Source organism: Enoplosus armatus, chromosome 15 (genome assembly GCF_043641665.1).
Source record: "Enoplosus armatus isolate fEnoArm2 chromosome 15, fEnoArm2.hap1, whole genome shotgun sequence".
Classification (NCBI taxonomy): domain Eukaryota; kingdom Metazoa; phylum Chordata; class Actinopteri; order Centrarchiformes; family Enoplosidae; genus Enoplosus; species Enoplosus armatus.
Genome location: NC_092194.1, coordinates 8,581,178 through 8,594,637, shown reverse-complemented (window position 1 = coordinate 8,594,637; position 13,460 = coordinate 8,581,178). Strand labels below are relative to the sequence as shown.

The window sequence follows — 13,460 nt, the reverse complement described above, 5'->3', positions numbered from 1 at the left end:
CAGCGAGAGCATTCAGAGTCCAACTCTGCGATTAAAGAGGGAAAGTGAATACGTGAAGGCATGGTTGTTTTCAGCCCGCTTAGAAGGTCCAACTCACTGGAAAGGTCGTCAAAATAAAAGAAACTTGTTTACGTAATCATTTTTTATCCCTGAAAGTTTATACTCTGAGTTAAAGAGAGAGAAATCATTTGAGCGAGAAATCATCTGAATCACCAGCCGACGATGGCTTCCAAGAAGTTCAGCTGGTTAACGGGTGGGAAAGAAAGAAAGAAAGAAAGAAAGAGAAAGAAAGAAAGGGAAGCAAAGAATGAAGAGAAACAGACATTTTTTTTGGGCGGGTGAGGAGGTAGGGATAAGAGCAGGGATGAAGACTAGGTGCTACTGAGTTGTGGAGGAATGGATCATGAAGATGGACTGAATATGGGGGTAAACTAGGACAAATGATGGTGAAAATAGGGAGGATGTGTAGGGACAAAGAGTCCACCAAGCAGAGACCAGTATTTCTCATGCAGCAAAAAGTAAAAATTTCAACTAAACTGAACGATAAAAGTACAAATCCCTCACTTTTACTCAAATTCACAAACTTCAGAATAAAAGCTTTTTACCATACTGTGTTTTACTTTACTTTTTTTAAGAGCTCTTGTGGGCTCTGATGGTTATGAGTAGTATTCACGCACATGCCTTCTGGGTCATGTTTTGAAATGATTGTACAGTATAGCACTGCTCATGAACAGTACATTTTCTGAAACAATACGTATATTTCAGAATATACCACTTTTTGCTTATCTATTGCGTCGGTTGCCACACAACCAACATACAAAAGCAACAAGCGAGCTATAAGACTAGAAAACCAAAATCAAGTGACAAATAGAGTTACAATCAATTTAATTTAAAAGAATTTAGGAAGTGAAGATTTTAAAGATGTAGGTTGAATCCTTATGTCTGATTGTCTGTTTCTCTCTAAGCATACATGTAATTAATCCTACTCTTGGTCTGATAAATCTGTCTTATTCTTCACTTTTAACAAAAAGCAGACATTTGGGCAGCGCTTTATGGGCCTCAACATGGCTGCCTCACTGTGCAGAATCTGCAGACAGTGGTCTCTGTCCCCCTGCGTGACTACCAATACCAATGGACACTGATGCAGACCACCCGCCTCCTGCCTCTGCCAGCACACACTCCGAGTCTGCAGATTCTGTGTGAGGGGAGAGTGTGTGTCAATTACCATGCTTGTGTCTGTTTGTTTGTTTATGTGTGTGTGTGTGTGTGTGTGTGTGTGTGTGTGTGTGTGTGTGTGTGTGTGTGTGTGTGTTTGTGTATGCACCAGGCTAGTGTTTGTTTCTGTGCGCGTGCGTCTTGAGTGCTCGATGATGGCACGTCCCCGCGAGTCGTTATGCACTTGCTCAGAAAGTGTTGCCAGATCATGCTATCACCACAGCCCAGGGGGGGAGGGGGCTCTGTGCGGCGAGAGGAGATGAGTGGGAGGGAATGGAATGTGTGTGTACATTATGCATATGAGCCACTTCCCCGCTTTCCAACAACTCCACACGGCAAAAGTTGAAACTCGGGGGATGCAGCCGATGCCTACATGAGTGAGTTAATCTTTATCATGTGTGCCATAGAAAAATCAAAGCTCTTGTTTACTCTGGAGCCCTTCTCTCCCTGCTGATTAGCATATCAAAGCAGAGGAGATGACATGGAAGAGAGCTCTCCGGACCGGACTGGACCAGGGGTGTAATTGCAGGCATGTGGCTCCACTCCACTGGCTAGAGGAGGCAATGAAGATGGGGCACCTATAGGAGAGGATGCGCATGCCGGTGCATTCTTGATTGAGGGATTAGCAGGGAGGGAGAAATGGGTGAAGATGAAGAAATCAATCGAGCTAAACGTGCTGTTGAGTTTGTATGTGTGCAAAATATGCACATCAGTAAACACAAAACGGCACATTTCCTCTCCCCACATAAATCAGACATGTATCAAGTTTATATGTAGCGGATCTCCTTAAACAAACAGCAGCTTTAACTGGTTTATGGGAATAACTTATGAGTAATCATGGTGCGTTTATGAAAGACATATTTGAAGCTCTGGCTATGACGTGGGAGAGTGGGTGTAAGACTAACACCGCTGGGTGAGACTGGGGTTGTTGAGTATATCGTAGGTGGTTATTGATGGGAAGTCTTGATCCAGTTGTTATTGTAACATCTGCCCGGGTGATTCCAGACAGATAGTCAGACAGACAGTCACGGCGGGAGCAGGCTGGCTGCTCAGCCGTGGCTGTGTAAACTATCTGCTCGGCTCTGAACCTGCATCACCCTGCCCACCTCGCCTAACATCAGCCACCTGCTTCAGCTCAAATGGCTGACACTCCCAGTGTCTCCTTCCATCATTTTGTTTATTTTCCTAGCCTGCTCGCTTTTTCTCCCTCTTCTTCTCCTCTTTCCTTTTGACCCGTCTGTGTTATTCAAGCGTCCACAGCAATTTCAAATGAAAGCCTTCAGTTCTCTTCTTGTCCACAGGAGGGAGACGTCTGTTATTGACGTCTACCTGTCTCAGCATCAGCATCACGCGGCTCCCTCCACTTACCCGAGCTGTTTGCGTGTCTGAAGCCAAGCATCCAGCATCAGTTGTCTTTTCTCATTAACGTAACTGTTTGGGCTAATTGGCGAGTTCTGCAGCCACAGCGAGCGGGAAGGGTTCCTGGGCTGCTTTTAGTGTGGCCCGTCCAAAGTGGTTAATTAGAGGTGTTGGGAAAGCCTGGTCCTCAGCCGTCTCAAGTCCTTAGAGTGGGAGATCCCCAGTGATCCAGGTAATAGAGCTGGAAGCAGCATGGCACCCACTAACGCCCTGTAATGCAATACCCACTTCTAAGGCTTCTGCTCTCCAGCTCCCACTGGACAGCCCAGTAGCCGACAACGCCATAATACCTAATGAAGAAGCCTGACACATTAACTTTTAGAGCGGGGCTTTACCTTGCCAAAACTCTCTCTGGCTTTACGGCTAATTCAGTCATAAGTAATTGTGACCATGTGTAGGCACAAATAAAAATCCTGTGAATTTATAGTTTGTTATAAAAACCCTGCTTCTCTTTGCCTTGCTCTTCTAGACTGTCCTTTTATGGTGCCACTGTTGCCTTTGTACTTTCACTGCGACTTGATATTTTTTGATTATATCTCACACATGTTCTTCGGTAAACTGGAGGAGGTGCTTTTCTGTTTAACTTTGCTCCCTCATTGATGTAAGTTGACAAAGTGTGTCCCAAAGGGTGTTTGTGTGTGTGTGTGTGTGTGTGTGTGTGCGTGCTCTGCATTTCCCAGTCGTTTGCATCACGATGATAGTTATGACAATGCGTGCTGATTAGTCTGGTCGTTTGGGTCAATCCAGATGATTCCCAGGCTACTTAGACTAACTGGGGCTTCAGGTGCTCTGCCTCGCTCATCATCTATCATCTGCTTCCACAGCCGGGGGAGCGACTAAGGCCTCTCATCACAGATCTGAACTTTTTATTCGCCATCTGTTCCTCAATTTGTTTTATGTCCGTGTTTGAATAATAGAATTGATGATAAACGTGGTCGTTAAGAAGGTATAATTTGGAGTAAAGGTATGAAGCCGTTGTAGAGGAACGGTATAAATGTACAGAACTTGTGTTGTTACCTTCTGAATAAAGTGTCATTCTCTGATTAACATGAAGAAATATGAGTATAGAATTAATTCAAGATAAGGCCATCGGTCAATTCAAGCCTTTAGCCTTGTTAACTGAAATGCATACTGTGGGTTTTACACTGAATCCCATTAATACTCTGGCAGCTTAACATTATGAATTCATTTGTTTTCTGTTTTACCAGATCAAGCTGCTGGACGGGAAGCGTTCACAAGCAGTTGGCATCCTCATATCGAGCCTGCATCTGGAGATGAAGGACATTCAGCAAGGTGAAACATATTTTCTGTTCAACATGTCCAGAAGCTTGTGCACGCTAGGATATCATTTAAAATCTCTTTCAGGGAAGAGGCTCTTATTTAGATTCAGCTGCAATAAACTGAATTTATAGTCCCATATCTGCAAGAAATTGCGGATGACTCCTGATGAAATGCAGATGAAGTTATTTTGAGAGATGAGATAGCGAGCCCTGCAGCGGAGAATAATTTCCGACCTCTTGACAGCTACTAATTTGTAACTAGAGACACTTTTCTTTTTTTGGATTAATATGTGTTGTGGAACGTGGAGGATTTTTCCAGTTACCACGGTGGGAAAGAAAATGCCTCGATTTGTCAAAATGTGAGACGGCAACACTGGGATGAAAGCAGCCTTTCAGTTTTTCTGTCAGGCTGCTTGAATTCCCTCCTGCACTGGTTAAAATCAAATTGCCATCTCCTTCATTTGAAGAACTGCGTGGATTGATTACATGCTTGGTTGTTCTTTGGAAAATGCAGGCGTGTGTGTGGCTGTATGTGTGTGTAAACACATTATATGTGTGTTAGGGACAGCGTAGATGGGCCAGGAATTGGTCCTGTCCTGAGACTGTGGCGGAGAGCGCCTGCCGCCTGCTAGTCTGAGCATGCGGCCAGCAGATCTGTTTATTGTAGCCAGTGACGGTTTCCACAAGCCTAATGGGACTGACACCCCACTAATGATCTAAGCATGTACAAAACCACCTTCCACAGTTAGCAGACACTGCGCTACCACATAAAACCACCTCAAACACAAGCCAAACAGCACAGCACCAGGACCGCCCATTTTGTTTAGATTTTTTTTCCCCTTTCCCTTCAATCCTTTTCTCTCTGTTCCAGTGTCAGTTTGTAGAGGTGGTTTGGTAAAAAAAAAGGCCTGCTCACACCCAGCGTGAGGCTGCTTCCTTGTGCCTTAATGGGAGGTGTATGTGAAATACACAATTTGAATTTGACAATGAAGGACAGCACTTTAATAAGCACTTCTAAGGGCTCTAGTCCCTGGCCTCGCCTGCTTGCCTCCCCTTTGTTGCCAAATTAAAAGGACATGGGACATGTAATGTAATTAGAGCTACTAGGGAGGGAGAGAGAAGGCAGCACTCTGGTTAAGGGAGAGAGGGGGTCAACTGCACCCGCCAGAGTGACTGGGGGACCTCAAGGGCCACCATGGTTCAAGGGCAAAAGGAGGCTCTCCCCCACACACCACCTCACCACACGCACACACATACACATGTTCACACACCCCACATGCCCTTCCACACCAAAGCCGATGAGTGAAAAGTGGAAGGAGAGGGTGTGAGGCGGTTGGCAGGCAGGCTTTGATCTGCGGGTGTGGAGAGATATCCGGCTCCCCTCGGATCAGAGTGCTCCTGTGCACACTGGAGCAGGCCCCCCTTTGGTGTGTGATTGACGGCTGCATGGCTGAGGGACTGAATAATCCACTCTAATAAGATGTAGGAAATGGACCTCCAGCGTTCTCTCTGATCCAGACATTGGGACCACATTGACAGCTTCTCTGCAACAGGACCAGCGGGGAACCAGAATGCAAAGTATTACCTTGTTAGCTGGAAGCAGTGTGTGATTGAAGAGACTAGGGCACTTTTTTAAGATTGCTATTGTTTTCTACTTGAAACGCTTTTTTCCAATGTTTAAAGTACCATACATGAATTTTGTCTTAATAAATAGTATAAAATTAAACAAATTAGGATTTAATTTCCTAATTTACATAAATAAGAAAGTTGCAGACAAGCAAGGCTATACTTTTAATCATGAAATATAACAATCTTCCTCTTACAAATTAAACATTTAATTCATTAGCAATAAAATACATTCTTTCCCAGTTCAACACACTCAGGGGCTTCACTGCTTGATGGTTTTACTTGGTCAGGCATGACCAGTAGTTTATGGTGGCTAATGTTAGAAAACTGACATTGTGCTTCTGTTACAAAACATTTTATAATTTACTGGCATCTCGTAATTATCACATGTGGCCACACTGACTGCTATTTATCAAAAGTTACCCAGTTTTGCTTTAATGTTTATATGCTTAGAAGCTAATGTAATATTAGCTAATGTTACCAAACTTAAGCTAGATTTTATGGTGTGTCTAGGATTGCTGAAGTCAGTTTGTGACTTTTCTTTACTTGTTCTACTGTTACACTACATTGTGCTGTTTACAGTCACCCTGTAATTGTCACTTGTGACCACAGTGGCTGTTATTCAAAAGTTGCATAGTTTTCCTTTAAATATTTCTTGCCAACTTTTAGTTTTGGACACTTTCTGACACTTCACACAAAATATGATCTATAATCAGAAAGCATTGAGGTTTAACACTATGCCTTTATGACACTGAATACATTTACTGTGTAGTTATCACTACATCAGTTCTTGGTCTTGGTGACAGTGATGGTTTGTTACATTGAGTGACTGATCTGAGAGCAGTAGGTGGTGTACAGGCGACACCAACCAGACAACTGTCAGCTGATCCAGCAGCACTGGAGCCATCCCTCCCATCGTGTGTGTCGCCCCCCACCCCCCCACTAAGCCATAAACCTGTGACACCACCCAGACACAGAACAGGAGTCACTTTCTCTTTTTGTGCCGTCCTCTATATTCTGCCTTCCCTGCGCACTTTAGTTTTTACTGTGTGAGTCAAGCTAAACAAACATGCAGCATGTAGGAGAAGGAGTTCAAGAAATGTCCTTCTTTTTCATATTATCTCTCAGTCCTTTGGTGTCTGAATCCTGATCTCTGCCAGCCTTTATCTACCCTCTTCTCCCTCCTCCTGCATCCTGTGTTTCTGGCTCAGCTCACTTTCTCCCGCCTCACTCTAAAAATCATTACAGTCGGCTGTGGTGGTTCTAGCTGTGGGCCCAGAGGTTAGGCAGTTTCAGGTTTTGAGCTGCAGCGAGGGACTTCATCCCTGAGTCTGTGCCAGTGTTGGGCCAGCATCTGTGGCCTCACACCCAGTCTGCCTCACATGTATCTGCCCCCACAGCGTGGCCACGCTTCACCACCTCAGCTAATATTCTAAATTAGGTGTATAATTCAACTACATGGCAATTGAATGGATTTACATGAATGTTTTGGTCGATCCTTTTTGCTAATTTTGACATTAGTTTTTTCATTCTCCTACAATATATAATATGTATATACAATGTTCTATTAACCAAAGTACAACAAAATTACAGGGCTGTCATGAGTGTACGTCCCCAGTCGGAAAAACAAGTTTGTTCTTCAAGCACTGGCAGCACTTAAAAGGCTGAATGCTCTGACCCAGATCTTATCCATTTATAAGACTGACTACTTATAATGCATGTCTTTACTGTTCCAGCTGTTCTTACTGTGGACAACTCTGTGGTGGATTTGGAGACCATTGAGGCTTTATATGAAAATGTGAGTATGAAGGAGCAAGTCTGTCTAAGATAATAAAAACATTGAGAACATAAGGTTGTAAAGTCATACGATTTTATTGCTACAAATTAGTATTACTATATCATATTCTTTTCTTATGGTGCAGCATCCTGCACTGCAACAACTGCAGTACCTGTTCAGATTTCTACTGAATGTCTTTCTCTTACTGAACATATTTAACTGTTTTGATATACACCTTGATTTTGGACTTTGTGTGTCTTTTGTAGAGGGCCACCAGCGATGAAATGGACAAGATAAGGAGACATTATGAGAATTCCAAAGAAGATGAAGTCAAACTGCTGGACAAACCTGAACAGTAAGATCGCTTCTACCAAAACCAAAACAATACATTCATAAATCATGATAAACCTGCCTGTATTTATCAGAGAAATTAAGGTATATTGAGTTTAGTGCTATCAGTATGTATTTGCCAGATATTTGACCCTTTAAAGTTAAATTAATTTACATGGGTTTCTGAGATTTCACAGGAAATTAATGGAAAAAACAAAATGAAATGATTCCAGTATTATTTATTTATTCATTCTTTTGAGCTTAAAGGTCATTGGTCAAACAAGACTAACCATAAACATGGTTTACATCGTTTACACTTTGGGGCATCATTTGTCTATTCCTTTATTTTCTTATGTGGTCTTCTACAACTTTGTGTGTGTGCAAACATGTGCATTAATGGACATTGCTTCAGTAGTTCAGTAGTTCCTGTCTGGGTTAAGTAGTCCGAGCCAGTTAACAAGGCCCGGACCCAGCGGTGCCGCTCAGCCTGGCCTTCCTATTTCCATGTTTGACCAGACCTGTCACTACGGCCGCCCGAGTCATCCCTACTCAGTGTCTCCCTCCATCAGCAGGGCCTAATCACGCAGGATGTTACCGCTCCGCTCCCCTCTGACACAGCACTGTTTACACAAGTCGTCCCGCATCAGGCCAGAGCTACCTTTGATCAGTCTCTGTGCACCGCTCGCTGCTCTCCCTCCACCCGACCCCGTGGACCTTTCAAACCCAGCCAAGCAGTGCCGCTCATGACTATCAGCTGCCTGTGAGCAGCAACATTGACTTAGCCGGCCTGCACAGGGGGGAAGTACGGTCTGCCAAAGACCCGAAATAGTTCTTCCTGTTAGACATTTTGTTTAATTCTGTCATAACACATCACACCCCGTTCTCTTCCACCACCACCACCACCACCCCCCCCCCCTTTGTTTCCCAGGTTTCTCTATGAGCTCTCCCAGATTCCCGACTTCGCGGGCCGATCCCACTGCATCATCTTTCAGTCAGTGTTCCTCGATACCATCTCCTCCATCCGCCGCAAGGTGGAGATCATCTCAAATGTCTGCAAAGTAAGAACGTCACGTCAACAAACACTGCTTCAGAATTAAGCTACGTTAGGGTTTATTAACCCAAAGGCTGTGTGTGTGTGTTTGTGTGTATCTGTGTCAGGATCTGTTAGATTGTAATCGTTTGCGGGATGTATTGGGTCTTGTTCTGGCCTTTGGGAACTATATGAACGGAGGGAACAGAACAAGAGGTCAGGCTGATGGATTTGGACTGGAGATCCTCCCCAAACTAAAGGACGTCAAGAGCAGGGTAATCCAACACCTCTAATTCTTACCAAAGTCCCATCATTTTCTGGTAAATATTAGCCAAGTCAAATCAAATCAAATCACAGTGATTTCTCAATATGTAATGGAGGGTATAATCACACTTGTTTCTTCCTCAGGACAACCGTATGAATCTGGTGGATTATGTTGTTTTATACTACCTGCGTAATTTTGACAAGGTAAGGTACTCTCGGTCAAATTCACAAAATCTTTTACACTCTTATAACATCTGTTCCTCAACGCTCACACACTTTTATGTTTGCGCCACTGTTCCAGCATGCCGGCACAGACAAGAGTGTGTTCCCTCTGCCGGAGCCTCAGGATTTCTTCCAGGCTGCTCAGGTTAAGTTTGATGACCTCGCCAAGGACATCAGGAAGCTGAAGAAAGATCTGACAGGTAGGACATGTGCCCGGTTGTATAAGTATGTTCATTTCCACTGGTGCTTATCGAGGCTTAAACTGCACACCACATTGCATTTTATTGCTTAGGTCATCTTTGTTTCATTGTAAATCAGTCAGTGTAATTGTGTACATTACAGTCTTTCAGCAGAGCAGTTTAAATGTAAATGTGCATCCCCTGTGCTCTTCCTCCCTTGTGCAGAGAGGCTTGTGGGTGTATTCAGGACCTTGGATGGCCTGAGGCCACTTTTCACAGTTTCCAGACTTTGTATCTTAACAGCAGTATCATCATAACACCACAACCTCTCTTATTTCAGGACCAATGACAGAACAGCTACCCAAAGAAGCATCTACCTGTCTTTGTTCTAGAGCACTTAAAAGCAGGAGTGAAATCCAAAGAGCAGCTCACTGAGGAAGCATCAGAGTGATAATCGGGGGATAAATAAGTAAATGCGATAGTGGTGTTCTGTGTTCAGAGTGTCGTGGGCGCCAAGCCACTCCGTAACCCAGCCAGTCAGCCAGCCAGTCAGTCAGTCAGTCTTGGTCAGGGCCATGCGGAGGTTAAAGGCGATGCCCCCCAGTGCCCCTGGTGTCTGTGGTTATTTAAATCAACCAATAATACGGCATATGAAAGCAATTAGATATGCTCCGCAGCTCTCCCCTACGTTTTTTAGATTGCTGTTAAAGCCCTCTCCTCTCTGACCTGGGGGAAAAATACAAAGAGTCTACTAAAGTACCCAGACCCACCTCAAGCTGTCACTCATTTATTAGGAAAAATGGAAGACCTGAAGACAATAAATGCAACATAAGGGCCCTCGTATTTGATCTCTGCTGCAGCACAGTCTGGCACAGTAGTCCTCAGGGGTATTAGCATCACAGGGGCGAGCGTTAGATTCTGGATGTTTGGCGAGCTCCACCTCTGACTCCCACCATTTTTATCCCCTCCAGCCGCCAGGAATAAATATTTATGCCTGGCTATTATAAACCAGCCTAAAGAAAGCAAGTGGTCTTAATTATGAAGCTAACACAGATCACTTCCATCCACATTGTGTCTGACACCAAGAGGCTAACACTGAGTCACACTTTGGTTCGCTCGCTCTGTTTGACTGAGACAGGCGAGGCGGCCTGCCCCTCACCTGATCCTGAGGTGGCGACTGCAGTGTCTCGCCCTCCAGGCTTGGGTCAAAGGTCAGGAGACTTGGTGCTGGCAGTCAATTCATCTCTCCTAGCTTAGCCTCCTCCTCAGACAGAAGTTCTCTGTGTGCATCTCTCTTACAAAACTCAGCGCACTGTATTTAAATTTGCACTTGAGTGTGTTTGCAGACGTGACGACGCTATGTGTGTGTGTGTGTGTGTGTGTGTGTGTGTGTGTGTGTGTGTGTGTGTGTGTGTGTGTGTGTGTGTGTGTGTGTGTGCAGCGTCTAGTCATCAGTGATGCTCAGGAGCGGGTCCCCGTCCGACTTGGCTGCCCTCTCCTTCACTGGCTTGTGCAGAAACATGATCCCCTTTTGATGGGGCTTCCTGTTTGGGGAGAGGGTGATGACCTCTCTCAGGGGGGAGAGGGATGAGTGGGAGGCCACGAGGACCTAAACCCACTGTAGGACGCTCAGCTCCCATAAAGATAAATCTATTCTATTCTGTTTCTGTCTCACATCATGTATAGTAGTGCAATTACCTTTGGGACACAGCACCCAAACCAAAGATTAGGTTTGTCTTTAGAAATCCAGCACAGCTTCAGTTGCTAAGTCAGACTTGGAAGATGACTCTCTCAGACCAGCGAGTACCTACATAAAGATCCCTTTAACTGCTGCGTAATTGGACTGGACAGAGAGGCAGGGACGCTACCGAATGAAATAGGATCAAATAAAAAGAAACAGTCAGAGCTCATTTGCTGCTCAGGGGAGTTTAGTGTTTCACAGAAGGCCTGGCCCGGGTTAGGCATTCATCACCGTGGCAAATCAGACAGTGTCCTGATTTTAAATGGCCTTTAATGTCAGGTTCAGGCAGGGCCTTTAGCCTGAGCTCTGTTTTACGACGGAGGCTTCGCTCTGAACGGCATGTGTGAAGTCGGCGAGCCGAAGTACAGTCGCCGCTCGTCTGACCAAATAAGACAAAAGTAATGCTACTTTTTTGGATATTTGTCATTGTCTGGTTGTTAACGGCGATTCAAGAAAAGTCTGAAGTGCATCTTATTTATAAATTAAATGGGCCCATATTTGTGCTATATTTTATAAAAAGGTTGATCAAAACTACTTTTATTTCACAGTACATGATGTAGAGTGTAGACACATATTGAGCTAGTATGGCGATTATAGATGCATTTAGCAGTGACTGATCGTGGCCACTCTCTCTGCTCCCCGCATCCACATTTTAACAAGGGTTAATGCTCCACCTCATATTCTAAGTCCTACCTGATGTCTCTACCTGTCAGCACAGCATTCTGCAGGAACATTTTAGGAGAAGGGTTATAGTTCGATGGATATGGGTTGATTTATGAGGAGTTGAAAGGGGAGAGAGCGTCTTACCTCCCTACTGAGGCAAAATCCTGGCTCAAGGGGAACTGGAAGTCTGACAGTCTGCTGGGATTGGAGATAATTGGGGATCAGTGAGAGAATTCACTTTCCAGGTATAAATAACTAGAATATGCCAGGGCTGGAGCACTGTACTGGTTTAACCTCTGATGAAAGGTAAAAAAGTTAAATACATACGTAAGTACCTCCCAAAAAACTTTTTTATAGCAGGACTCAAGAGTTCACCTTCTGATTCTACACACAGGTATTTGTAAAAGTGAAAACAATACAATAACAATATTTTAATTGAATTATTAGTTGGAACTGATCTTGCACAACAATGTGCAAAAAGAAAGGAATCACCTGTGTATTATCATGCGTTTCTCTGTCTAATCGTTTGCTCCCTCAGTTTTTATTTCAGCAATGATGCAGAGCTACAGAGACAGGAGGTGGGGGGCTATTATGGCCACATTTCTGAGACAGAAACATTCATCAAACAGCTAGTTCCCTCATCTTGTGGTGTTCCGCAGGCTACCCATTCACTGTTTAAGCATCCACACACACAGTTGTGCATTGTCTTGCTGTGCTGTGATTTCCTGGTAGCTGCAGTGGGGGCTCTTGCTTACTGCGGTTAAAATCATATTGACATCAAAGTCACCCATTATGCAAACCACACAGGGTAAATCCTGGAGTTTGTTTTTCTTCGCGTTTACTCTAACACCCCCCCCCCCCCCTTCACCCTAAGCTTGTTGTCATGTTGCCTCATGTTACACAATAGCTTACAATAGTTGACTCTCTCCCATTGTCATGTGATGGATTGGGCACTGATTCCTCTTCAGTGCCCTTTTTATTTATTCCCACAGTGTGGCATACTGTACCTGTGGCTCCCGTTGGATGTGTTTTCACATGGAAGCTCAAATCTGGCTCACGAAAAGCAATCATTTCTTCTGGTTTAACACAGTCCGCTTGTTAATCAGCTGATTTTGCAAATGACTTATAGCCATACAAAAATTCACAGTCCTCTGTTCACTGCTTTCAATAATGTCTTGATGAATATTAGCAGCCCAGTTCCAAAGAGTCCACTGGCTGTAATCTCATCTGCTTCCCCCTTGTAGTTAAAGTGGAAGGGCTTTAAAGATCGGTGATGTGGCTCCCATCATGATCCTGTCTGTCTGTGGTGGGAAGCTAGTCCTCTGTGGCTACATGACTGGACACAAACTGTGCCACCAGCAGCCGAGGGGCCGACACTGTTGTGTAGTTGTTGTTGTTGTTGTTGTAAATCAGCTTTGTGCTTCCTCAGTGGTCACAAACAGAGAAGGCAAGCTATTGTAACAGTTAACAGTAGGGATGATACAGTGTACAGTGAAAATGTATTTACACTTTTACTTAAATATCACACATTTACTCAGAATTACATGCTTGGTCCAAATTTTAAGAAAAACACACAGTAAAAAATACTCCAAACAAAGTAATGACTAGTAAGCCCACAAGAACAAAGGACACAATTTTAGTTTTTTTCATCATTTAAATTTTCTCCATATTTGGGAAGCCCATCAAAGCAGAAGTTATGTACAATTACTTGATT

General features: G+C 44.1%; 1 protein-coding gene across 1 annotated transcript in view; it reads left to right on the top strand.

Annotated features, from left to right (window-relative positions):
- The window catches only part of LOC139297431 (formin-like), a 48,887-nt gene that overhangs the window by 21,234 nt on the left and 14,193 nt on the right, over nt 1-13,460 (top strand). Inside the window, exons 8-14 of the mRNA XM_070920093.1 lie at nt 3,843-3,927; nt 7,277-7,338; nt 7,584-7,672; nt 8,576-8,705; nt 8,806-8,952; nt 9,086-9,145; nt 9,243-9,363. Coding sequence (XP_070776194.1) covers nt 3,843-3,927; nt 7,277-7,338; nt 7,584-7,672; nt 8,576-8,705; nt 8,806-8,952; nt 9,086-9,145; nt 9,243-9,363 — 694 coding nt within the window. The remainder of the gene's footprint in view (nt 1-3,842; nt 3,928-7,276; nt 7,339-7,583; nt 7,673-8,575; nt 8,706-8,805; nt 8,953-9,085; nt 9,146-9,242; nt 9,364-13,460) is intronic.